Raw genomic sequence first — 27,956 nt, forward strand, 5'->3', positions numbered from 1 at the left:
CTCCATCAGCCTCGTTGAATGGAGAAGTACCTTAGAAGGTGTGGACTGAACAGGATCCATCATATAGTCATTTAAGGGTGTTTGGATGTAGGGCATCCGTTCACGTACCAAAGGACGAGAGGTCCAAGCTCGATATGAAGATCAGGCGGTGTGAGTTCTTAGGGTATAGTGATGAAAAATTTGGTTATAGATTATGGGATCCAATCGAGAAGAAGCTCGTCAAGAGTAGAGATGTGGTTTCTTTGAAGATCAGTGTATAGAAGACATTAGTAGGCCAGAGAGGAACCATCCTAGTTCAGGTGAGAGAGAGGACATGGATCCGATTATTCCTCCTGTGGTGTCTGATGACGGGGGAGTACAGTAAGGTGCAGATGAAGAGGGAGTTCCTTAAGAAGATGGACCAGGGGAGCAGCCCCCACTGGATCCACCTATTGAGCAATAGGCGAGGAGGTCATATAGGGACAGATAGTCGTCCAAGAGGTACTCACCACATGACTACATTATGTTGACTGATGGGGGAGAGCCAGAAGATTATTCTAAGGCCCTAGCCAACGAGCATGAGGAGTGGTTAAAAGCTATGCAAGAGGAGATGAAATTCTTACATAAGAACCACACCTATGACATGGTGAAACTGCCCAAAGGCAAGAAAGCTTTGAGCAACAAGTGGGTGTTCAGAAAGAAGGTTGAGTAGAAGAATTCACAGACGAGGTTCAAGGCCAGACTTGTAGTGAAAGGGTTCGGTTAGAGGAAAGGTATAGACTTCAATGAGATATTCTCACCAGTACTGAAGATGACATCCATACGGGTGTTGCTTGGGTTGGCGTCTAGCATGGATCTAGAGATAGAGCAGTTAGATGTTAAAACTGCCTTTCTCCATGGTGACCTGGAAGAAGAGATCTATATGCACCAACCAGAAGGGTTCAAAGTCAAGGGCAAGGAGCATATGGTGTGTAGGCTGAGAAAGAGCTTGTATGGGCTGAAACATGCTCCACGACAATGGTACAAGAAGTTTGACTTGTTTATGTTGAAGCATGGGTATGACAGAATGGAATTAGACCACTATGTGTTCACGCGCAAGTTCTCAGATGGTGATTTCTTAGTTATACTGTTATACGTTGATGACATGCTCATCATGGGAAAAGACATCAAGAAAATCGACAGGCTGAAACAAGAGTTGGCAAGTTATTTGCGATGAAAGATTTGGGCCCGACTAAACAGATCCTAAGAATGGAGATAACCCGTGACAGAAGAAGCAGGAAGCTTTGGCTATCACAAGAGCGGTATATTGAGAAAGTCTTAGAACGGTTCAATATAAATGCAGCAAAGCCGATCAGTACTCCACTGGATGATCACTTCAGATTGATCGACAAGCAGTGTCCCAAGATGAAGGCAGAGGTGGATGAGATACAGAAGATACCCTATGCGTCAGTAATAGGAAGTTTGATATATGTTATGGTGTGTACACGCCCAGAAATAACATATGCGGTTGGTGTTGTCAGCCGGTATCTTGCTAATCTTGGCAAAGAGTATTGGGCAGCGGCGAAGTGGATACTGCAGTGTCTAAGAGCCTCATCTAGGTTGAGCCTATGCTATGGTGACGGAAAACTTGTGTTTGAGGGCTACACAGATGCAGATATGGCAGGTGATATGGACTCCAGGAAGTCTACATCGGGGTTCATGTTCACGTTTGCAGGGGGAGCGGTTTCTTGACAGAGCAAGCTACAGAAGGTCGTAGCATTGTCGACGACAGAAGCCGAGTATATTACAGTCATAGAAGCATGTAAAGAGATGCTTTGGATAAAGAGGTTCCTAAAGGAACTTAGCTTAAAGAAGGAGCAGCACGTGGTCTATTGCGAAGTCAAAGTGCTATACACTTGAGCAAGAATCCAAGTCAGCACTCCAAGTCGAAGCACATAAAGATTCGGAATCACTAGATCAGGGATACTTTGGAACAGAAGGTGTTACAGCTTGAGAAGGTCCACACGGACGATAATGGGTCAGACATGATGACCAAGGCTTTACTCAAGGGCAAGTTTGACACTACCAAAAAATTGAGTAAAGGCCACGGACTTTGAAAGTTTTTGGCTACAGATTTAATCCGTAGCAATATTGCTACAGATTTAATCCGTAGTTAAAACCTGATGGGTCTGTAGCTAAAACGTACCTCCTCCCAATAACCTTAATGGTGCTTAAAGGGCTCCATGGGACCCATTAGAATATATGTGTTTAAACTAATCTGCTCATCAATTCTGATATATAATTTGCGTGGATAAGCCCAAAATTTATGTAGATTAAAGGTCAAAGTGGACCACACCATAAGAAATAATGAAAATTAAATTTCTATTGTTAATATATTGTGTGGTCTTCTTAAAGCTTCGATCTGACTCATTTTTTATATCAACATTTAAAATAAGACTTTAAAATTAATGGACGGAGTAGATAAATAAAATACATCACGGTGGGCCCCACATTCTAAAATCCAAAGTCCAAATGGGCCGTCCGTCATGCGCCCCTACCAAAATGAAATGCGCCCTGCTAAGAATGAAACGCGCCCCTCCCAAATCATCCGCCATTTTCTCCCGCACGCAGCAGCCTCCCAAAACCCATCTCTAAATCTCTCTCCATCTCTCTCTCGCACTCAACCTCTCTCTTTCCCTCGCCCTCTCTCGATCTCCCGCTCTCCCTCTCTCTTGGCCGCATCCCCTCTCTCTCTATTACCCAACCCCCCCCCCCCCCCCTCTCTCTCTCTCTCTCTCTCTCGCTAGGGTTTTCGAAACCCCCTTTCGCCACAAGAAGGAGAAGGAGAAGAAGAAGGAGAAGGAGAAATCTATTTCTGAAATCTGAAATCCCCTTTCGCCGCAAACGGTTAGTCTCTCTCTCTCTCTGTTTCTGAAATCTGCCGCATTGAGAAGGAGAAATAAATCTTTATCCATCATATCCTTTCGACAACTCCACATGTTTTCATAACAGGTATACTAGTGGCTGTTGAGTTGAGTTCTGCCCTTTCTTCTAAAAATCACCCATGTTTCACAACAGGTATACCAACAGTTCCTACGGTTCCAAAGCCTCCAATACCTTGGTGACTACAATGTTGCCACCCATAAAAAAAGAGGTTAGAATATCTTGTGAGTCGTATGAGTTCATACATGCATGCACCAGTCTATACAATCTAACCAGGCTAGCAGGCTTGACCAGTTCAAATGCAACCAGCCAGTCCAATGGCTCTGTTCAAACCTCTTTTTTGGCTTTTTTTTCTGGTTAGAGAAGTTTTTTTTATATAGTAATGTAGAATAAATAATTAAACAACACATTCAAATCACTCTTTGGCATAATTGGTGTCCTATGTGGAATCTTGCCCTTAATTTTGTGCAAAAAATCAGGTTATTCCAAACAGGCCAAAAGCAGCAATTGGCGATCATGCTTTCATGGCTTAGAGGATATCTATAAAGAGTCATGAAGTCTTTTTGCTTCAAATGTTGATTATTATATTTTAGTTAGTACCTACATTTTCTATGAGGTTCCAGTATTCAGACCCGAGCCGGTTCAATACCATGAGGCCGATTCAGCCCTGAATTGGGTGGGTCCCAACTCATCTCAGGAACAACCAGTTGATCCAAGTCACAAGGTCTTTTAACCATGGTATTCAGGGTTTCAGCTAGTTGAACATTGGAATTTTATTTATATCATGGGGAGGGAATCCCATATGCCCATGTCATGCGAGAATGCTAAATGAGATTTTCCTACTTAATTATCTTTGGTCCAAGCACCAACTGAGCATTGGTGTCTCCAACATGAATTTCCCCAAAAATAGACCATATTGAAGCATATCTAAACTCTATATCTATTCTTAGATATAATGCATCATTCCCTTTCTTTTCATTATTTAGTGGGCAGTCTTGGTGTTCATGAAATCAGTACCAATGTACATTTTTCCTATTTCATAGCTCTATTCCAATAATTGAATCAGATATAGGTGATTGATCTTAGCTAATCAACAGTACATGCTCAACATTTGCAATAAAGTAGGTATATTGAGATCGGAAGAATTGTATGATCCTCGATCCAAGCATATGCACGATGTTCCCACCTAGTGGGAGTCATGGTTCAATGATCCAGACTATTAGTTTGTTGGGCCCCATTTGTAGGTTATAACATATTTGTACACTGGTATGCGAGGTATTGATTTAGGATTAAGAACTACACTTATAGTTATGGGATGTGATTGTAGGATGTGCATTTCATATTTATTCCATATGCTTTGTTTCTCTGCATCATTATTCTCGTAGGGTCTCACAACTTTCACCCTTCTCTTTTTCTAACTGTATGAAAATAGTGAGAGCTGATTTGGTTGGCTATCTTCCCTTGAAATGGACTTCTACAACTTTTCATCTTTGCATTTCATTTTGGACTTCTTATTTATTATTATTATTTTTTTATGAGTGATTGCTATTGTTATTGCTTCATAAGTTGGTTGGTTTTTTTCGAAGATGCTATATCAACGGACAACAACTAATCTACTACAAGTTCAAAAGTTAAATGGACAGCAAGTGGTTTTCATCTGAATAGTGATGGATGGATGGATGACGATACAGATGAATGGCCAACATGGAATAACAGATGAATAACTAATAATTTAGACGGATGAATGATCAGAAAAGTGGCCTAAACAGCTATGATTTGGACTGAAGAATGGCCAGCAATCTCAACTGTAAATGGACAATAATCTAGGATGTAAAATGAGCAGCATACTGGTGTTAAATAACATATGATCTGGTAGTGGAAACAGGCAAGAATCTAGACATGAGTTAAGGTCTAGATTTGGATGAAGACAGAGCTTAGATCTGGACATTAACTCAACTCAAATAAGAGCTCTTAACTGAGCTTAGATCATATCTGTAAATGATGGGAAGCCTATGCAGTTTGTGTCAGTAATGTACATTCTTCTTCTCTATGGGATTCACCTAATCATTTTCTTCAGTTTCTCTTTCATGCCACACATGCCATTTCAATTAGAGATAATATGGTCCTGCTTATTCATGTGCCAGGTCTGCATGTGTTGCCACATCTAGATGCGCGTGGCCTTAGGAAAGCTCTATTTATTTAACCTTTACTGATTATCTTCTTTCCATATTGAGCAGTAAATTAAATGAAATTCATCAGCTAACATTGCATTTCATTTGTTGTTAGATCATGCAAATTCCTTGTTCCTTTGTTCATTTCAACATGTTTTCTCATGTGCAGGAACTGCTGAGGATTGCATCTTTGCAACAACTAAAAGGATTGCTTGGGATAGTTCATTTCACTACTAAGATGGGATTCTTACCTATAATGCTTTCTGTTTTTAAGCTTAAACCTGAGATAGGAAACCATATGCTTGTTTTCCCTGTTCTGTTTCACAAATGAGAAATTATACAAATTCTAATAAGTTAGAACATGAATAGTGTCCCAATGAGTAATTGAATTCCTGAGAGTAGTACTCTTGATATGAATAAAGAAAGGTCAGTTTTTCAACAAAGAATGCATGTCCTTTTGTTAAAAAAAAAAATTATATGATTGCACTGATTTGTGATGGTTGTTGGGGATGAAGATGGCTCAAAGTCAGGGCATGGCCGAAGAAGTTATTTGCTAGAAGGTGCATGGGATGTTATTCATGTTATTGAAGTGAGCTCTATTTGCTTGTTGCCTTGTCTATTCTAATTTCAAAGTTCTTATGCATGCATAGTACTTCCCTTTCTATTTGATGGTTCCCATCATGGAATGCTTATAATTCCTTTGTGGAGCAATTCTAACCATCCAATTAATGGGTTAGAAAAGGGATGTTTATAAGTAAGAAGGCAAACTTAGCATGGACTTAATCATCAGATCGGTCTGATTTTTTCCCGGCAAATCTTTAATGTGCTCTGTACTTTATGGTAGTTTACATCCAACTATAATTAATTACTTGATGCTCCTAGGAGAGCATTGGAGCAGTTCTCTACTTTGGGTGATGCAGCAAAGGTTATCACCGATAGAGACATTGGGAGGTAGAGGGGATTTGGATTTGTGAATTTTGCTAGTGATGAGTCTACCAGTAGTGCCTTATCTCCATGGATGGTGAGGTGAGTTTGTTTTTCTCTGTATCAATTATACAATATTCAGGAGAATCGAGCATTTGCTCAAGCCGTTGAACTGTGCAGTGGACACCTTTAGGTGATCCAATGGATGGGAGATGCCTACCACAAAGATCTTCCTCATCAGATGGTCCCATATACTAGCCAGTGGTTGGAACTTGCTAGTATCCATTTGCATTGGATGAAGAGGAGCATCTGCTAGGGAAGATACTAGTGTGGCACATCCCATGCTTTAACCCAGCAGATCAGCGGCCTAGGTTACTGAGCCCGAATTGTAACGTTGCTGTGTGTACTTGTATATACATGAGATTCTCATGTTGAACAAATTGGACTGGTCAGAACAGTTTTATGGGAGCATTTCTCTATGGTCATTTATATGGTGTAAATGAGCCCATTGGGACACTTGGATAGTCCAACCAAATTGGTTTATTAGATCAAGAACACACCGGGCGACCATGCAAAATTCACACAGATTAGTTTTGTTCCACTAGCACAATGCGGAATCACACAGATGGATGATTTGTTCCACTAGCACGGTGCCCTTATTTTTCATAGCCATCCATTTTCCAAGCCATGGATGGGCTGTTAAAGGTCATCTGATAAAAGTGTTTGTCTAGAAAATATTAGTGATCCATGATGAGTCCCAACAAACAAATGGCTCAAATTGTTGATTGGATGTATCTTCCAATAAATGATGTAGATCATCCATTTTATCTTCCTGGATCAGATGTCTAGAATTTTCAAAATAGATCGATTGGTTAAACAGTCCAAGTGCCCTGGTGAGGTTTTTTTCACCACTATTCTGGTGATCTTCTATGATCAGGTCAAATCATACTACGGTCATGGTATTGGGGAGCTGTTTCATTGTGCTCCAAATATTCCCCATTATGCAAGTATCCTTTCTAAAAATAGTAATAAACTTTTGGACACATGACTTTGTATTTCATTATGTTACTAACCAATCAGCCCATGAACAATGCCGAATTCAGCTTAGGCACGATCATATATGTGTGGGTCATGTAGTTTACTTAATATCTTCTTCACTCACTTATCAACTTCCGCTATTAGCTATGGTAGCTGTTTCCTTAACCCATAGCAGGAAATGCAGCAGTCGGTGTGATGAAAGCAGGGAAGAACTTTACAACCGAACCCATTATCAATCCAGGTATCCTTTTAAGTAGAGAAGCATATTGGTTTCTATTTTTGGGACATGAGTTTTCAAGTTCGGTGGATGGATGGTCTTCATCCAAGTATTAGATCTAATAAAAAACACGACTAATCTAGAACACTTGGTGTATATTCCATGTCACTTATTATCCAAATAAAGTGTTATTTCTGATCCCGTGAAATTCCCGCCTGAATTCATCTTTTGTTGCAAACTTCTCTAGAAAGTAGAAATCAACTATTGTTTCTAGCTTTCTATGCATTGATTATCTATAAAAATCTGTTCTTTATTATTATTATTTTTTATATGGGATATGATTATAGGATATGCATTTCCAATATATTAACTGTAGAAATTAGATGATTTATATTTTTAATACTGTTTCATCATCAACAAGGGCAATTAAATGAAAATACTGAATTGGCATGTCATCCCTGTCATGTGTACTATGGAAAGGTCTCTATAATCCTATACTGGTTTCACCCCCACAAAAAAAAAAAAAAAGGTCAATGGCCCCTGTTTGGTTAGAGGAGAATAAATTTGGGCTAGGATTACCTAGCAAAATAAAAAATTAGAGTGAACATGATTTAAGATGGGTCCTACTGGATGGACGGTCTCAATTAACACATGACCATAACCCATATATGGGAAGAGAGAAAATTGGATATGCAATAGAAAGGAAGAAGAGAGAAAATTGGAACATGCCTAGGTACCTCGCTTGGGTACCTTGGGTTTCTTTTACTAGCTTGGGGGTAAACATTTTTGGCTTTTATTTGAAAAATCAGGCTGTTTCAACTCCTAGTCTAGCCACTTATAAAATTATATCTAAAAATTCTAAATATACACCGTATGGTCCACTTCAGTCTCAGAATAATACAATTTTTGGGTAGTTTTTTTCATCATGATGAGTCAATACTATATGAATGCATTGGATGTACAGGAAACAGTGGTAATTCACCATTAAAACTTAATGAATTTTGTACTCTATATTTGAACGTATTTATAGTCTTAGGCTCCATTTGGTCATCACATTAGTATTTATGAAAATATTTTTTTTTGAAAACCAAATGGAGCCTAAGCCCTTTTTTAACTCCGCCAATGCAACTCCTTGCATTGCCAGTCCCAAGCTCGGGTAAAGGAGGAGGGAGAAGGGCTTTGGAATGAATCGTCAACTATGGAGGAGATCCTGAAAATGCAGTGAGTATCTCTAGTTTTATGATTTTACTTGTACATTCCTATATTGATTATTCAAGCATGACGATTATGCTCATTCTTTCAGGTGGATGTTGCATGTGGGAGGGACGGAGCTGCATATTTCAAATTCAAGCATTTGGTACGTCTCTTATCCAGAATGCACATGTGTAGTTCATCAAACAATATATTATGTGATATCGTGTGCATAATATCTATGTTGTAATTTTCTTCATGTATTTTGCTTAAAATCCATGTTTATGCATGATTCTCATGCATTGACATGGATTTGGGCCAAAAAAGATCGAAATGGAAAATTTGAGAAAATAGGAGAGATTTTCTTTTATAAACTAAGTATTTGGGACCAAATGATTATGTATTTGCTCCATTAAATTTGCTCGAAATTAATGGAGTCGACCCGGATGTGCGTCGAAGCTATCCGGATGAGCGGGGGTCCCTGAAAGGTGGGAACCGCTGTTATGACCATGATAAAGCTGTCCATTTTTTATGGACAGCATTGGAGGGGCCTGGCCATTTGGACAGACCGTGTTTATGTATTTGATCGAAATTAATGGAGCAGACCCGGATGTGCGTCAAAGCTATTCGGAAGAGCGGGGTTCCCTGAAAAGAGGGAACCGCTATTATGACCATGATGAAACTATCCATTTTTTATGGACAACATTGGAAGGGCCTGGCCATTTGCGCCAAATGGCCGTATTTATATCTGTATTTGCAGGGACCATACCCTTAACCTAAACCAAAACCTATGACCTAAAACCTTAACCTGTAACCTAAACCTCAACCTTAACCTAGACCTAAACCTTAACCTAAAACCTAAAACCTAAACCTAAACCTAAAATCTAAATGTATTCTCAAATCCCTAAACTTAAACCTACACCTAATCCTAATCTTAACTCCCTAACCTAAACCTACACCTAAACTTGAAAACACAAACATAAACCCGATCCCGAACCCGAACTCGATTTCCTAAACCTATATCTTATAACCTAAACCTAAACCTAAACCTAAACCTTAACCTAAACCTATAACCTTAACCTAAAACCAAAACCTATAACCTAAACCTAAATCAAAACATATAACCAAAACCAAAACCAAAACCTATATCCTAAACCCGAACGCATTCTCAAATCCTATAAGCTATAATCTAAACCTAAACTTAAACCTAAACCTATAACCTATAACCTAAACCAAAACCTCCAACCTAAACCAAAGCCAAAACCTATAGCCTAAACCCGAACCCATTCTCAAATCCAAAAACCTATAACCTAAACCGTTAACCTATAACCTAAATCAAAACCTATAACCTAAATCAAACCTAAACTAAACCTAAACCTAAACCTATAACCTAAAATCAAATCCCTAAACCTAAACTTAAACCTAATCCTATAACGTAAACTCAAATCCCTAAACCTTAACTTATAACCTAACCTAAACCTATACATATAACCTAAAACTATTGTCAAATCCCAAAACCTATAACCTAAACCTAACTTTTCCCTAAACCTATAACCTAAACTCAATTCCCTAAACCTAAACTTAGACCTATAGCCTAAACTCAAATCCCTAAACCTTAACCTATAACCTAACCTAAACCTATACTTATAACCTAAAACTTTTCCCAAATCCCAAAACCTATAACCTAAACCTAACCTTTCCCAAAACCTATGACCTAAACTCAATTCCCTAAACCTAAACCTACACCTAATCCTAATCTTAACTCCCTAACCTAAACCTAAACCCAATCCCGAACCTGAACCCAATTTCCTAAACCTAAACCATAACGGATACTCAAATCCAAAAACCTATAACCTAAACCTAAACCTAAACCAAAACTTATAACCTAAACTCGAACCCATTCTCAAATCCCAAAACCTATAACCTAAACCCGAACCCATTTTAAAATCCCAAAACCTATAACGTAAACCTAAACCTAAACCTATAACCTAAACCAAAACCTATAATTAACATAAACCAAAACCAAAACCTATAATATAAGCTCGAACCCATTCTCAAATCCCAAAACCTATAACCAAAACCTATAACCTAAACCAAAACCAAAACCTATAACCTAAACTTGAACTCATTCTCAAATCCCAAAACCTTTAACCTAAACTTAAACCTTAACATAAACCTATAACCTATAACCTAAATCAAAACTTATAACCTAAACCAAAATCAAAACTTATAACCTAAACCCGAACCCATTCTCAAATCCAAAAACCTATAACCTAAACCTATAACCTAAACCAAAACCTATAACCTAAACTAAAACCAAAACCTATAACCTAAACCCGAACATATTCTCAAATCCCAAAACCTATAACCTAAACCTAAACCGTAACCTAATCCTATAACCTAAACTCAAATCCCTAAACCTTAACCTGTTAACCTAACCTAACCCTATACTTATAACCTAAAACTATTCTCAAATCCCAAAACCTATAACCTAAACCTAACCTTTCCCTAAACCTAAACCTATATCCTAAACTCAAATCTCTAAACCTTAACCTATAACCTAACCCAAACCTATACTTATAACCTAAAACTATTCCCAAATCCCAAAACCTATAACCTAAACCTAACCTTTCCCTAAACCTATAACCTAATCTCAATTCCCTAAAGCTAAACTTACACCTAATCATAATCTCAACTCCCTAACCTAAACCTAAACCTAAACTTGAAAACCCAAACTTAAACCCAATCCCGAACCTGAACGTGATTTCCTAAACCTAAACTATAACCCATTCTCAAATCCAAAAACCTATAACCTAAACCTAAACCAAAACCAAAACTTATAACCTAAACCCGAACACATTCTCAAATCCCAAAACCTATAACCTAAACCTAACCCGTAACCTAATCCTATAACCTAAACTCAAATCCCTAAACCTTAACCTATTAACCTAACCTAAACCTATACTTATAACCTAAAACTATTCTCAAATCCCAAAACCTATAACCTAAACCTAACCTTTCCCTAAACCTATAACCTAAACTCAATTCCCTAAACCTAAACCTAGACCTAAACCTAAACCTATACCCTAAACTCAAATCCCTAAACCTTAACCTATAACCTAACCTAAACCTATACTTATAACCTAAAACTATTCCCAAATCCCAAGACCTATAACCTAAACCTAACCTTTCCCAAAACCTATAACCTAAACTCAATTCCCTAAACCTAAACCTACACTTAATCCTAATCTTAACTCCCTAAACCTAAACTTGAAAACCCAAACCTAAACCCAATCCCAAACCTGAACTCAATTTCCTAAACCTAAACCATAACGCATATTCAAATCCAAAAACCTATAACCTAAACCTAAACCTAAACCAAAACTTATAACCTAAACCCGAACCCATTCTCAAATCCCAAAACCTATAATGTAAACCTAAACCTATAACCTATAACTTAAACCAAAACCTATAACCAAAACCAAAACCAAAACCTATAATATAAGCCCAAACCCATTCTCAAATCCCAAAACCTATAACCTAAACCTAAACCAAAACCTATAACCTAAACCAAAACCAAAACTTATAACCTAAACTTGAACTCATTCTCAAATCCCAAAACCTTTAACCTAAACCTAAACCTTAACATAAACCTATAACCTATAACCTAAATCAAAACCTATAACCTAAACCCGAACCCATTCTCAAATCCAAAAACCTATAACCTAAACCAAAACCTATAACCTAAACCAAAACCAAAACCTATAACTTAAACCCGAACACATTCTCAAATCCCAAAACCTATAACCTAAACCTAAACCGTAACCTAATCCTCTTACCTAAACTCAAATCCCTAAACCTTAACCTATTAACCTAACCCAAACCTATACTTATAACCTAAAACTATTCTCAAATCCCAAAACCTATAACCTAAACCTAACCTTTCCCTAAACCTATAACCTAAACTCAAATCCCTAAACCTTAACCTATAACCTAACCTAAATCTATACTTACAACCTAAAACTATTCTCAAATCCCAAAACCTATTACCTAAACCTAACCTTTTCCTAAACCTATAACCTAAACTCAATTCCCTAAAGCTAAACCAACACCTAATTCTAATCTCAACTCCCTAACCTAAACCTAAACCTAAACTTGAAAACCCAAACTTAAACCCAATCACGAACCTGAACCCGATTTTCTAAACCTAAACCATAACCCATTCTCAAATCCAAAAACCTATAACCTAAACCTAAACCAAAACCAAAACTTATAACCTAAACCCGAACCCATTCTCAAATCCCAAAACCTATAACCTAAACCAAAACTAAAACCTATAACCTAAACCCAAACCCATTCTCAAATCCTAAAACCTATAACCTAAACCTAAACCTTAACCTAAACCTATAACCTATAACCAAAACCAAAACCTATAACCTAAACCAAAACCAAAACCTATAACCTAAGCCCGAACCCATTCTCAAATCCCAAAACCTATAACCTAAACCTTAACTTAAACCTATAACCTATAACCTAAACCAAAACCTATAACCTAAACCAAAACCAAAACCTATAACCTAAGCCCGAACCCATTCTTAAATCCGAAAACCTATAACCTAAACCTAAACTAAAACCTATAACCTAAACCAAAACCAAAACCTATAACCTAAACTTGAACTCATTCTCAAATCCCAAAACCTTTAACCTAAACCTAAACCTTAACATAAACCTATAACCTATAACCTAAATCAAAACTTATAACCTAAACCAAAACCAAAACTTATAACCTAAACCCGAACCCATTCTCAAATCTAAAAACATATAACCTAAACCAAAACCAAAACTTATAACCTAAACCCGAACCCATTCTCAAATTCCAAAACCTATAACCTAAACCTAAACCGTAACCTAATCCTATAACCTAAACTCAAATCCCTAAACCTTAACCTATAACCTAACCTAAACCTATACTTATAACCTAAAACTATTCCCAAATCCCAAAACCTATAACCTAAACCTAACCTCTCCCTAAACCTATAACCTAAACTCAATTTCCTAAACCTAAACCTACACCTAATCCTAATCTCAACTCCCTAACCTAAACCTAAACCTAAACTTGAAAACTCAAACTTAAACCCAATCCCAAACCTGAACCCAATTTCCTAAACCTAAACCATAACCCATTCTCAATTCCCTAAAGCTATAACCTATAACCTAAACCTAAACCTAAACCTAAACTTATAACCTTTCCCTAAACCTTTAACTTAAACCTAAACTTAAAATCTAAATGTATTCTCAAATCCTTAAACCCAAACCTACACCTAATCTTAATCTCAACTCCTTAACCTAAACCTAAACTTGAAAACCCAAACCTAAACCAGATCCCGAACCCGAACCCGATTTCCTAAACCTAAACCTTAACCTATAATCAAGTTCCCAAAAGCTATAACCTATAACCTAAACCTAAACCTATAACCTAAACCTAAACCTTAACATAAACCTAAACCAAAACCTATAACCTAAATCTTAAGCTATAACCTAAACTTAATTATAACCTATAGCCTAACCTTAACCTAAACCTATAACCTAAACCTAAACCTAAACCAAAACCTATAATCATATGATGAGACCATTTCTTTTGTGTCAATTTCATTCCTCTTTGAGTTTTTTTTTTTTAATTCATTAAGAAAAAAAAAAGTGGTTATACGTGATGCATTTCTTTCACTGTCTTTCTTTTCTCCAATGGGCATGCTAATTTATGAATGACATGACTATTTGTAGGATGATGGAATATACAAAGCTGTTGAAATTTCAGGGTGAAGTCGAGCAAATTTCTCTAATGAAGCCAAAGATTTGTATTTTCAACATTATTGTAATTGTAACTGTAATTGATTGTAATTGTAATTGATTGAATGAAGGATTGTAATTGTAATTGATTGAATGAAGGATTATAATTGAATGAATGAATGATGTAATTGATTGAATGAAGGATTGTAATTGAATGAATGAATGATTGTAATTGAATGAATGAATGATTGTACAGGTGGTAATTGAATGAACAAATGATTTAATTTTTCAATGTACAAAATAGCTACGGATATTGACTGTAGCTACTAATCAGACAGGTGTAGCATTTTCAATTTTGGCATATTGCTACGGACTTTCAGCTACAAATAATATCCGTAGCAGTTTGAAGTTTTTGTTACAGATATAATTGCTATGGATTATATCTGTAGCTATTTAACCTATAGCTACGGATTAAATCCGTGGCCACTAATCAGACAGGTGTAGCCTTTTCAATTTTGGCTTATTGCTATGGACTTTCAGCTACAAATAATATCCGTAGCTGTTTGAAGTTTTTGCTACATATATAATTGCTACGGATTATATCTGTAGCTATTTAACCTATAGCTACGGATTAAATCCATAGCCATAGGTTCCAGACCTATTGTTATGGCACCTATGACGACGGTCATGTTACGGACTAAATACGGACTAAAACCGTAGCCATAGGTCTATGGCTACGGATTTTATCCGTAACCTTTGCCCCTTTTTTTGGTAGTATTGAGGTTTGTAGAAACCGGGCTGGCTTGAAGAAGGTGGATTCCTCCTGAGTCTAAAAGGAAGAGATTTGATGGGAATTTTCTCCTCATTGCTAGGTTCGATGAAATCGAACTAGTTTCGATATCATCGATAATTGCTGAATTTTTCACCACTGGTCGCTGGACAGTTTTTTGGTCCTGTCAATATCATCAATGGACTTTAGTTGATATCGAGGCTTTCATCGAGAGTGGCTCGATGACATCGATAATTGTCAAAATTTTCACCCCTGGTTGCTGGACAGTTATGGTCCTGTTTCGATATCATTGAAGGACCTTAGATGATATCGATGGCTGTCATCGAGAGACCGTCGATATCATCGAAGAGTTCCGCAGATGCGATTGTAGAAACGCAGATTTTGTGGATTTTGTTTCTTATTTTGATTCTACCTCTTTCTATTCTTATATAAAGGGGTGTATGTGGGATTGGGGTGTATTCTAGGGTTTTCTAAGGCTTCCTAAAGGTACTCTAAGAGGACTTAGGGCTATCAAAAGGTATGAGAGAGAGAGAGAGAAAGAGAGAGAGGAAGCTTGTGGAAGGGAGGCTATGCTCATAGAGGTGATCTACCATATCTCAGTGCTTCTACGTCCTCGTAATCGGTGAGATCTCTCCGTCTTCTTTGTTTCTCTTATTGTTTATCCACTCATGTGTGAGTGAAGAATGTTTGATCCAAGCGGTGTGTGCTTGTGATCGGTTGTAACGTTCTGCTTTATAGTGGATTGTTGATCTAGACGAGGTCCCATGGTTTTTACCTCTTTGAGGATTTTCCAAGTAAAAATCCCTGGTGTGGTGTGGTTTATGTTTTGATTTAGTTCAATGCTCTATTATTCCATAATTCTGATTTGTTTCGGGAGGCTAGATCCTAAGGATTTGTTCAAGGCCCCCAACATTAAATTGATCTACTTTATTTTCGAGCTTATCTGCTAAAATGAACTGGCAAAATGGTGGGTTCCATGTAACTTTTCCAGCACTAACCGGACTTGGATTGCGTAGTGTAAACGCAGCACGAGTGTACTGTGTTTACGAAGTAAGATTACGTGGGGTCTACCATGAAATATTTGTTATATCCATACCATTCATTCATCTTGTCGAGTTATTTCAAAGCATAAGCATGATCCAAAAATAGTTAGATCCAAACCTCTGATTCGACCACACCCAAGAAAGCAGTGGAGACCATAACTTCCACTATTGAAAGCTTCCAGGGCCCACCATGATGTGTACTTGCTATCCAACCAATTCATTAGCTCACACAGCCCTGGGAAGATACAAATATCAGCTTGATCCAGAACTTCTGCGGCCCCTAAGAAATTTTCAATGATAGGCATTTAATTCCTACTGTTTACCATAGTGTGGACTATTTCAGATTTGGATCTGCCTCAATTTTGTATTTATGACTTGAAATGATCTGAAAAAAATAGATGAACGGTGTGGATATAACATATACATCATGCGGCTAAGGTATCTTAGCCACGCCAACACAGAATAATCCACGTTGTGTTATAGACAACGCAATCCGAGCCTACTTAGTAGGCAGCACGTGCGAGTGAATGCACCACAGCGTGTGGACACCTTTGTCACGTCAAGGAGGCGTCAAGAACGGAATGTGAGTGGGGTCCACAAATCTGTATAATATAGATTTTCTAACAAGTGCAATGAATGCTTTCGATTTATCTGTGTTGTGGGGAAGAAAGCTTTGCAAGCTTTTCCAATTTTCCACTCTTCAGTTGGATAGAAACAGATGAGATGGCAGTACTTGTAAAAGGCTCTTCCCAACGACTTGCTTTTTATAGGCAGTCTTCCCAACGACTTGCTTTTGTTTTTGTTTCGTTTAGTCAAAAAAGGCTGGCGAAGAAAGCACGTTCAACGGTAGCGACGGCATCGAAGCTTCGTACAAGGTGTGTTTTACGCAGGGGTGTCAGTGGGCCGGGCTCGGGCCTTCCAGTTCATTATCTTCATAGGCCTGTCAGAAGCCCTGCCCGAAACAGTTCAAAATTCGGGCCGAGCCCTACCCAGGCCCGGCCCTTTGACAGCCCTAGTTTTACGTGACAGAGGTTTTTTTTCGATAAACTGGCAGAGCATGGATATTCATACACTTTTGGCTAGCTTCTGCACAGGTGGTATAGTTTTACCTTGATCCAAGATGTCAAAATTGTGTAGGATGTTTTGGAATAATTATGGTTTAAACCTTTTACTAAATAGATTGTTCTATCTGTCTGAACTGTAACAGATCAACGGTCCAAATTTAATGAGTAATTATTAGAAACTAAGGATAGGTCAGTCAACTCAATCTGGATTTTTCTATGAGATCCGTTCCAAGTAATGGACAAGATATCGGTGGTTTAGTTGATGTACGGATGCATGTACACTACAAGAAAAATGGACTTTACCGGCGGTCAAATCCACCGGCAAAGACCAAGAAACAGCCGGTAAATACTTTGCCCGCGGTCAGCTAACAGCCGGTAAAGCCTCAGTCGGTAAAGGCTTTACCAGCAGTCAGGACCTTTGCTGACGGTTGTGCCGCCGCTACATAGTCAGAAGCTACGGTTAAAATCCGTAGAATGGAGCGACCGTAACCATTGGCGCCTAGCTCTTTAAAACATTACTACGGTTTATATTCGTAGCTACAGAGGTCAGGGCCACTGACAATCCGTAGCCACAGTGAAATTCTTTCTTATCAAAAAGTTATAAAAAAAAAAAAAGAAAAGAAAAGAAAAGGTGACATACCTTGGTTAATGTCAATGATCTCCTTGTTGCCAATGATTGCCATTGTTTCCAAGTGAATGGTTTTTTCTGTCGATCTTTGGTGAGCTGTGTAGCAGTAAAAGGCATCAGCACCAGTTAGCAGTTAAAATTAGCTCACACTCCAAATCACCATTCATTGTGTTCTGAGTGGCTGTGACATGTAAAACACAGATCCGTCTTAAATTTACCTTGACATAATATAATAATGGCAGAGAAAAGGAAGTGTGCCTTTGTCACCTGTTTGAAGATAAAGCAGGGAATTTGTAAGACAATTAGAAACACTACATACACACAGAAAAACAAAAAAGAAAAGATTCTAGGTCTAAGTCAGAAAATAGACAAAAAACAAAACAAAAATATAACTTTTTTTCTAGAGTAATACTATGACCATTGATTTTGGAGAAGTGGGGTCCATGTAGATAATCCAAAATGCTGATCTAATGGATCAATAGTGGATGGGACCGGACCAAACACACTTTTTGCTATTCTAGGGGAAAATAAACTAGTTTACTTTAAAAAATCCATTGTCAATCCTTATAGACGCCTAAAGCCAAGAACACGAACTCGAACATGACTCCCTTCCTTGAACTTTTCATCTAGCTTGCAGACTTCCTAATCAACCACATCAGATATCTGTGACCCACTAAAGAAGAATCTTTACATTTTCAGCCTGGGTTGTAACAACAACACCAAAAGGATCTTTAAATATGAACCAATCACAAAAAAAGAAGGCAATGCCTTCATTTGTATATTAAGAAAAGCTAGAGAGGAAAGAATTCAAAATTAATGCATGAATTGTAGTTTTAACTCTCTAACGAGGAAAACATACATGTTCTTCTTCTTTAAAGGACTTTAAGTGTGATGTGTTCCCACCAATTTTTCAACTTGGTTTTTAAATACAGTACATTTGGGTTTTTAGTTCATGCAAGTGGGGCCATGGTTTAGTGATACAATCCATTAATATGCTGGGCCTGGTCATGGTTAGCCAATGAACCAAAAGTTCCCATGGATTGGAAGATTCTAGTTGTAGAATGCAAATTGTTGCTGTTTAACCATCTGGAGAAACTGGTATCTTCAAGTCATGGACTCAGGACACAAAAGCTGCATCTCCATGTCATGGGCCTAAAAGCCTAATCTAATCTGCAAACAAGACCAGGAAGCCTATGAAGGTTGATTATGCATATTAAGTTGTTTTGGGTGAGGGATCAAGATCATGGATTACTGAAATCCACAGATTTCAAATCTCCTCAACTTGTTTTATAGTCAAGATTTACAGAACCTGTGGATTTACCAATTCTAACCCCCCATAAATCCATAGATTTGACAAAACAGGAAAAGAAACCACAAGGAGAAGACTCATACATCAAGTAACATCTTCATCCAATTACTTGAATAAATCAAAGTAACAAAAGAGGATCAATATGAATATGAAAACATGTATCTATCAAGATCTGAATCCTGATAGTAGCATGATAGTCGTAAAAATAGCCTTACAGTGAGACAAATTGTACCCCAAAAAAGATTAAACAAGAAACAGTAAAAATTACTTTAGTTTGTTGTCTCAATGCCTCCAACTACCTAAAGATTTTAAGAGATACAGGAAACTCCTTTTTTTGAATGGTAATGAAATTAAATACAGGAAACTTTTGCATGGCAGGATTTTCATAAACAGATTGCAAATGGAACAATCATATCATTTACAGAGGTCATACAAATAGAGACTCACTTGAATGCAAAAGCAAACAGAAGGAGAAATATTGGAGAGGCGGATTAACACTGCAAAAGAAAGGAGCATATAGGATAAATAATCACTTTTATGTTGGGAATCTTGTTGTTTCATAAGTAATGTGTACAACATACATAGCAGAAAGGACAATTCTATTCAAAAGAAGGTCGGTCATCATAACAAAAATTACTACAAAGAAGAAAAAGACAATTGACCATAGTGGCAAATGTGACAGAGATGAAAACAAGGGAGACATTACTCAGGTTTATATCCAGCGCTGTTCCAATAGCCGTTGGTACAACTGTAAAAGAGAAAGCACATCTTTGCATCAGGCAACTGGCCTCAATACCTGACAGTTCCTCCAGAGTAGTGATACGGTATTTCTTTAAAGGCTAAAGCGTGTTTTCATCAATAAGAGAGATACATAGGAGCACAGATATGAATTTCCCATAAGTGCTCATGCATGCTAACAATGGTAAACCCAAAAAAGGTAATGTGAAGGTAGGAAAACATAAACTCAAATTCAAAACCTGAGTACGAAAAAAGGCAAAGCCAAGCATCTGCTTATTGAAAACATTTTTCTTTTTGAAAGGTAACACTACTAGGGTTTGAACCCTGGATCACCCACACACACTGCACTGTCTCCGCCAGCTTCTTGAAAACATATATATAGATAGTTCTTAAGTAATTCATGATAATGAAAAAATATAGATCAGAAAACACAGGCAATGGGAAGCAGAGATAATGGAAAACCTTTGAGAAAGTAATCCCTCCATGACATTTTTACACTAGGTTGCAACTTTTGAGACCAGAATCGCACGATGGCCTTGGATAAAATGGCTTGCATGCCAAAATGAATAGTATTCATCAAGAAGGGAGCTGGGAACTTCCCCAATTTATCGCCTAAGAGTGTTTTATTATACCTGCTCACAGAAGAGAAGGGGAGACCTGTTCAGCAAAAATCAACAAGCATAAAATTGACAAGGAAGAAGGTATGCATTATGCTCTACCCAGGAATAGTAAAGATGGGTCCCACCTTTTGATCATCTGAACAGTTGTTCTAGTGGACCCATCATGGATTGGGACACGTCTCAGTGCCATCTCTTCTTTCAGATGATCTTTGCCATCCAAAGAAATTTTCAGTTGCATGGAATGCCCTCATTTGATGGCAGCCACATCAGATGTTTAAGATCATCCAATGAAAGATCTTCTGAGTGGCGCCCATCCACCATTTGTTCCACGATATCAGCATCTAAATCACCAAAAGGTGGGCCCAACAACATTTTTGTTGGAAGGCGATAACAATGTATCATCACCATCATCTATCATCAACAACGCCTTATCGGGACTAGTTGGGGTCGGCTAAGGCAATAACATTTTATATTTCCTAAAAAGAAACAACAAATATCAGTTGGGTGTGTAAGATGATCCACTCACAGTGTCAAACATGTGCTGAAAGTGTACCACACTAGTATGTAAAACAATGTCCGAAGCAATGTGGCCGTTGAAATGCTGCTCTGAGGAGCTTGCACTCTCTCTGCAAAAATGAAAAATTCAGTATACATATGTAAATGTGAAATCTATAATGAACAACCAAAACAATCATTTCAAACTTGTATGCTGATACAAACCAAAACTTGAAATGAGCATCCAAATAATGATTTAACATCCAAACCTATATGCTCGCAAGGCTTTTGTACTCCATCTGTACAGTGTGTCATTTCGCTACAATGGACCACACTTCAAAACCACACAAATCAAATATTCTAATCATCCAACAAATAGCCTATAAAATGAGATGGTTAGGTACTATTTAAGTCATAGCTGCACAAACAAAGGAAGCCTGTCAAACTAATGAACAACCACATCGTTAATACCATCCAATAATGGAAATTATACATCACTAATGCACCACATGTTCATAATAAAGCGGAAAATCTTATATCCCAAATTGTTTAGGCTTTGAATCGGAAGACTTCATCAGTAATACGACCACATGCAATCTAGATTTTTGTCATAACTGGCAGGTGCAAGAACACTATGGCATTTATAACTAGAATTTGGTGAGTCTTCTAATGCAAAAAAACAATTCATTGAGCAGGGGATGACAAACATAAGGGTAAAAAAAAGTGTCCTACAATCTGATTGTAGCTCAGATTGGGAAAGCATGTTTTTAGAGATCCTTGTGTTAATAAAGTTCCCTGTCAAATAAGAAAAGACCTTCCACAAGAAAATGTATAAATTGAAGAGACGTGTCTTTCGTATGCTATCAAATGAAACTAATATAAAAAATAAATGAAATTTGCTTGAGGATTTTGAGATAGAAATTACATTTTTTTCCTGCTGCAGCAAGACAGGTTACATAAGAGTGTTGGTAGAGTGTATTGGTGCATGTCCCATTAGACAAATGATAGGAAAATATATTTTGGAGCTTTGGGGACCTCAAACTTCCTCAGCTTCTCAATTGGCCATTCTTTTCTTTTAGCCTGAGATAGGAACATAAAGGAAAGTTTGGTGGGGATTAGTGCTCAATTAAAGGAAAGTTTAGTGGAGAAGATGATTCAAAAAAATGTGTTAAACAATAATACTTATCAAAAAAATGAAAATAAGAAATTGCATATATAAGTAATAAAGAAGTCAAAGTAAAAGAAGTTGCAAATGTAAGAATATCACAAAACTTGAACTGTAAGCTTCAGATGACAAGTTAACCAAAATGAAATGTACTAAACAATTAGAAAGAAAAAAAAAAATCATCTTTATATGAGCCGCATACAGGATTGTTGGGTGCACAGAAATGGACAAGCATCGATGCAGTAAAATATAAAGAAGTGAAGTCCCCTATTACAAAGGAAAAACCAAAAATGGGCAGATCCAATCATAATAGCCATAGTTGAGCACAGGACTTCTCCTCAGCCAAGTTTTCAGGAAATAAAGGTAAAGAGACCACACACATAAACTAAATCTCTACATTGATGGTGACACACACACACACACACGAATTTCAAAGAGATTTTGGCCTGATAAGCCCAAATAAATCAGCAAAAAACTTGAGCTCATATCCAGTCCTAGGCCCCACTCGTTGAAATCTGACGATACCTGAAATAAAGGAAGCTTAACTTGAAGAGTCAAGCATGCTTTATATATTCTTGGGTATGTGACCTGTTGTGGATGGACTACACTTCCCAACCCTCCTAGATTGAAAGCCGAATGTGGACCATTGCCGCATTTCACTTCTAAACTGTCACTTTACAGGCCAAATTATTGAACTTAGGATGGTCCTATCCAGGAGAATTTTTCAAGCAATGGTCCTTCCAAAGTGGGGCCCAGCTGACAAACGGTCTAGATAACAGAACATTACACAAACTGAAAATGAGTATGCTGTATATCTTGAGGCTAAGGATCAAACAGTTCATCTACATTTCAGTTCTATCGTCAGCAGCCACACGAAGCCCAACAATTCTTACCTTTGCCCGCAGTTCATATTGGTCATCGGCAAAAAAAAGAGTTGGTAATGGCCCACTTTCTTGCAGTGTCACTAATCTATAGAGGTCTATGCCAATAAAATAAAATAAAAAAACTCAGAAGAGTTAATGTCTTCCTTAAATAAGGTTCCAAAATTCAAACTATCACCCCCTCTAGGGTCCAAAAGGCACGATTTACTATGTTGTACACATCCCGTTTCCCTGATTCCTATAACTTCAATTTATACAAGTACATGATTTCTCTGGATTCATAGTTTCAATGCTCGCAACCAACTGTATCAGAAAGGTTAGCACTCTTCCAGTCCTCTATCTTTTGTTCTTTCATTTCAATATTTTGTTGAAAAATTGATAAATTTTGTGTTTCCTTTTCAAAATGGTCTTGTAGTAACACAAGTAAACATGGCTGTTGTTTTCTAAAATGTTCCTAAAAATTTTAGGATTCTATTAAAGAGATACATGTTACAATCTTTTCACTCTCCGTAATCATTTATTTCTCTTTCAATCTTTTCATGGTAAGGTAGGTAATTTTTTCCTCCCTAATCACTGTTGTGTTTTTATCAAAATTAGAATTTGAAAACTTATGAAAAGGGCATGCATAACACTCATTGCATGTAAATTTCATACAGTGCTGGGCACTGAACGTGCCACTTACCAGTCTTGAATAAATGCTTGGAAAAGTTACACTAAAGAACAAGGATTAACAGCCACACTCACAAGTTTGAGAGATCCATAGCATTCAATCAATGATCACATCAAGTTGCACAAACGTCATGTTACACATCTGATTACTAGCCTATAGATATCAATCCAAGGGAAAAAAAAAACTACTATCGGACAGCCTAGGAAAAATTAGGGGCAAAATAAAATTCCATTGACTGCAGGAATTAAGAATCATCTGATTAGTGCAATATTCTGGCCAGGCCCTTCAATAAGATGATCCATTGATTGGATTGTCAACATTTAATTCAATGGATATTGAGTACCAATAGCAACCAGATCTAGAAAACATAGTTCTGTTATTAAAAAAAAAAAAAAAAGCACAGAGGTTTTTAAGCACATCAGAGAAAAACGAGAGAAAGAAAGAAAATACATAAAAGACAATGCCTTTTCTATTATTTTTGAAATAGCAACCACACATAAAGCTCTCCCAATTCAAGACTGACTTCAATCTGTTTCAACTGCTGAAGTAGCTGCTGAACAGAAATAGATCTGATTGATGAAACCAAGCAGCTATATGATGGCTCCATAGAGCAAAAAGGCCATTTGAAACCTTTTTGTTGTCTGTCAATATAATTGGCCCACCATCAAGTGTCTCTGCTACAGAATCCCACTTAGGATAGATACATTATGAAGCCAATGAGATGATCAATCCACACGAGTAAAAGCTGAATCCCGCCTTTACTGTTGGTTGACCAGAAAGTATGCAGTTTGGTCCCCAATCTAAGTCAAATAAGCACAGTTGGTTGATCAGAAAAAACGCAGTTTGGTCCTCAATCTAATTCAAAAAAAAGGCACTGATCCATCCAAAAAGGGGAAGGAGAAATCAAGAAACCTGACGTAAGTGAAAAAAATATTACATAGTAAATGCATCGAACAACCAAATCACAAGGGGAAAAACACACGATAGGCATCAGTCACATGCAGTGATGAAAAAACCAAAAGAAGGGAAAAACATTCAAGAAAAAATTTATTAGCTTAGACCACTACATGACTCCCTTCTTTTTTCAATTTCTCTGTTTTTCCTCCCAATCAAAGAACTACACCAAAAAACAATCTCCTCCCCAGAAATTTCAAATCCCTCAATTAAAAGAAAATTTTAAAAAATAAATTAATTAATACTCAAAAGATCTACATCATCAAAGCACAAATGAAAAACATCAGACAAAATTTTTAAAAAATAAAAATAAAAATCCTATGAAACGATCTCAACATCAAAATGCAGTACCAGAAACCCCCAAAAATCGTTGCAGAACACAAATGTGACTCAAAAAACCCTAGAAAACATAATGCAGGTCGATGAAACCCTAACCTTACAATGCAGGAAGACGAGATCGAAAAGATTGCATTTGCTCTTACCTTGAATCGATAAAACGGGAAGCGAGAAAGTAAAACAAACCCTAGATCCGATGCGAACGCGATAACCAAACGGGTCCGCCTTTGTAAACATGAGCTCGTTGAGATCTGCAAATCCAAACGAGAGCTCTCTCCTCCAGCATTTAAAGTGAGAGAGAGAGATAGAGATGGAAAATCGGTAGTAGGGTTTTCTGAGAGAATCGAGGGAGCGGGTCGGAGAAAAATTCCAGAGCTTTCACCTTTATCGCTGCTGCCGGGTGTTGCAAGAAGGAAAAAAAGGAAAGAAGATAAACACGAGGGAGATAGGGAGATACTGCGCAAATGTATAGGCATTTATGTTTTTTTTTTTTTTTTCGTTTAATAGAAAAGGACCCTTTGCCTGCAGCCGTTAAAACGGGCTGCGGGCAAAGGGTAAGCCCATCAGTCGGCTAAGCCATAATTTGTTGTAGTGGTAACATGTGGAGTAACAGTCATTGGCATTTGGATACGCAGAAGATGGGCCACGCGTGATACCCAGTCCAGTCCAAAACATGACTTTGCAACGTTAGTTGTTATCGTTTCTTTGAAAGTTTTCCACGTTGTTTTTCTATATATTCGATTATCCCCGTACGGCAAGAACTCTGGTGATAGCTTTTGATCCAAATCAGCATCGGAGGCCTAATCAGGGCCTCCATCATCCTCCCCCCCAATTATTTTTGAAATCTTACTCATCTGGAGTTAGGAACATCTCCAACTGATTCAGATCACCAGCCCACTAATTCTCCAACCGATGAAGATATCCCTGCAAAATGCTACGAGATCCACAAACCGTCCAGTTCGACCCAGCCGATTGACCCATTAGAGACATCAGCGGCTCCATCTCCCTAAATTATTCTCAAACCTCACCAATCTCCACTTACGCACCTCTCCAATCACTCAGAGTTTCAGATCATGGACCCACTACATCTCCCAGACATGGACAACTGGTTCACTCCCTTGTCGTCTCCCAAGGAAGATATTCCTGCAAAATCGCACGACATACACAGTCCGTCTGGCACGCTCCTGATTGATCCCACAAAACCCATGGCTCCTACAGGAGATCCTACGTTATGGAGATTTCGCACAACCACGAGTATAGCTTTCAAACTGGGCTCATACTGTGGGAACTGTCAACACCATCTGGGGATGCTTTTGGAGCAAATACGCCTCAATAAGCATGGTTGCAAAGTGACCAAATTCATCTACGCCCATGTTGGTTCGTCTGGTTCGATGGGTAATGAGGCAGGCGCTCAAAGAGAGGATTCAAATTTGATTGGCTACGTAGCGGTCAGCAATAAAGTTGAGTTGCATCGGATTGGACGTAGGGACATTGCCGTGGCATGGCGTGGGACCAAAACATGGTCGGAGGGTCGTAAAGTTATTAACACTAAGCTTGTACACATCGACGATGATGATGATGTGATGGTGGCAGATGGGTTCAATAACATCTACACATCCAAGACTGACTCATCCATGTACAACAAGTCAAGTGCGTCAGAACAAGTGATGGGAGAAGTGAAAAGGCTTGTGAAGTTGTACAAAGATAAGGGTGAAGAGGTGGACCTCACCATCACTGGCCACAGCCTAGGTGGGGCCTTAGCTCTCCTCAAAGCTTAGGAGGCTGCCTCCTCCCTTCCCCAACTCTCGATCTGTGTTGTCTCTTTCGGGGCCCCACAAGTCGGTAATGGGTCATTTAGAGACAAGCTCAAACAAATGAAAGTGAAGACAATCCGAGTGGTGATTAAGCAAGATATGGTCCCGATGTGGCCAGGGAGTATTATCAATGAGAATCTATACAACTGGGCGTTCAAACTAGTGGGGCAGGAGAACTCTCTGTTCAAACATGTGGGAAAGTAATTGACGCTGGATGCAGTTGGATTTAACATGCCGGAAGCACATAACCTAAAGACATACCTTTCTCATCTGAACAGTTCCGATGGTTCAGCATCCAAGCTTCCATGTGGATGCTCGGCCTGATGTGGCTTTGGTGAACAAAGCTGTTGAAAAGTAATTTGTAATTTGTAATTTGTAATTTGTAATTTGTAAATTGATATTTAAAATATTATTGAAAATATGTTTGAAGAAAATATTGGAGTTGCAAACTAAAACTGGCATTTTCCAGCAACAGTCGGTGACTATATATTGAACTCTCCGTGCATGACAGCTGCAGCTCCAAAAGAGCTGTTTTGGAAGAAGAAAAAACGTATGTAGGTTTCTAAGATCGTTAAATGATGGAAGAATCTAGTAGCGGTATTGTAGTCATTTCACGGTTGGTGTAAATGTCCAAGTAAAGGAGTTGTGTATCCGATTACAGCAAGTGTGCAGCAGTGAAATAGTTTCAATATTTGAATTTCTAAATTTTTATTTGTTTTGCTATATCTCTTCCTTCCTTCTACAAAATTAGATTTTCTAAGTTGTCCTGAGGCTTTGTAAAGCCGATAAATTTGGTTTGTATGGCCAACAAACTGGTATCAGAGCTAAACGATCCTGTAGGACCGGGTATAGTTCGAAGGTGCAGATCATGTAATCAAGGTGTTGTTGTTGCTACGTCAAGAAAAATGCATTATTGTTAATCCGTGGTGTGAAGAAGTGATGGCATCCTCGATCCAACTGCATATTCCAAAGTTATCTAAGGATAACTATGAAAACTGGTGCATCCAGATGAAGGCTTTGTTCGGATTTCAAGATCTATGGGAGATCGTCAGTGATGGGTATGTAGAACCCACAACGAACTAAGAAGCCTCATATTCTGCCGAACAAAAGACCGCTCTCAAAGATTAAAGGAAAACAGACAAGAAGGCTTTATTTTTTATATATCAAGGGTTGGATGATTCCACCTTTGAATGAATCGCCGAAGCTATGACATGCAAGCA

General features: G+C 38.0%; 2 protein-coding genes across 3 annotated transcripts; one reads left to right on the forward strand and one right to left on the reverse strand.

The window, feature by feature from the left end:
* Positions 1 to 19,505: 19,505 nt before the first annotated feature.
* On the reverse strand, positions 19,506 to 21,050 carry LOC131238216 (probable sugar phosphate/phosphate translocator At1g06470). Of its 2 annotated transcripts, none has more exons than XR_009167775.1 (4): positions 20,948 to 21,050; positions 20,264 to 20,433; positions 19,726 to 19,811; positions 19,506 to 19,560 (listed from the first exon to the last, which is right to left on the reverse strand). XR_009167775.1 is itself a non-coding variant. In XM_058236191.1 (4 exons), the coding sequence occupies exons 1-4, from the start codon at positions 20,657 to 20,659 to the stop codon at positions 19,555 to 19,557; spliced, it is 375 nt and encodes a 124-aa protein (XP_058092174.1). In that variant the 5' UTR covers positions 20,660 to 20,720; the 3' UTR covers positions 19,506 to 19,554. The 2 variants fall into 2 exon arrangements, 1 of the variants encoding a protein (XP_058092174.1); XM_058236191.1 differs by lacking the exon at positions 20,948 to 21,050 and adding an exon at positions 20,547 to 20,720.
* A 4,969-nt stretch (positions 21,051 to 26,019) lies between these two features.
* LOC131245155 (phospholipase A1-Igamma3, chloroplastic-like) lies at positions 26,020 to 26,700 on the forward strand. Its single transcript, XM_058244417.1, has one exon. It carries the CDS (start codon positions 26,020 to 26,022, stop codon positions 26,698 to 26,700), a length of 681 nt encoding a protein of 226 aa, XP_058100400.1.
* The last annotated feature ends 1,256 nt before the right edge of the window (positions 26,701 to 27,956 follow it).

Source organism: Magnolia sinica, chromosome 1, assembly GCF_029962835.1.
Source record: "Magnolia sinica isolate HGM2019 chromosome 1, MsV1, whole genome shotgun sequence".
Classification (NCBI taxonomy): Eukaryota; Viridiplantae; Streptophyta; class Magnoliopsida; order Magnoliales; family Magnoliaceae; genus Magnolia; species Magnolia sinica.

Bases quoted from the DNA above. Each gene is read 5' to 3' on its own strand.
- LOC131238216 (XM_058236191.1), bottom strand. From the start codon at position 20,659: ATGCAACTGAAAATTTCTTTGGATGGCAAAGATCATCTGAAAGAAGAG. The intron at 20,434-20,546 runs GTGGGACCCATC...TTCTGTGAGCAG, and splicing joins ACTGTTCAGATGATCAAAAG to GTATAATAAAACACTCTTAG. The intron at 19,812-20,263 runs GTTTTCCATTAT...TCTCTTTTACAG, and splicing joins GAGGGATTACTTTCTCAAAG to TTGTACCAACGGCTATTGGA.
- LOC131245155 (XM_058244417.1), top strand. From the start codon at position 26,020: ATGGACAACTGGTTCACTCCCTTGTCGTCTCCCAAGGAAGATATTCCT.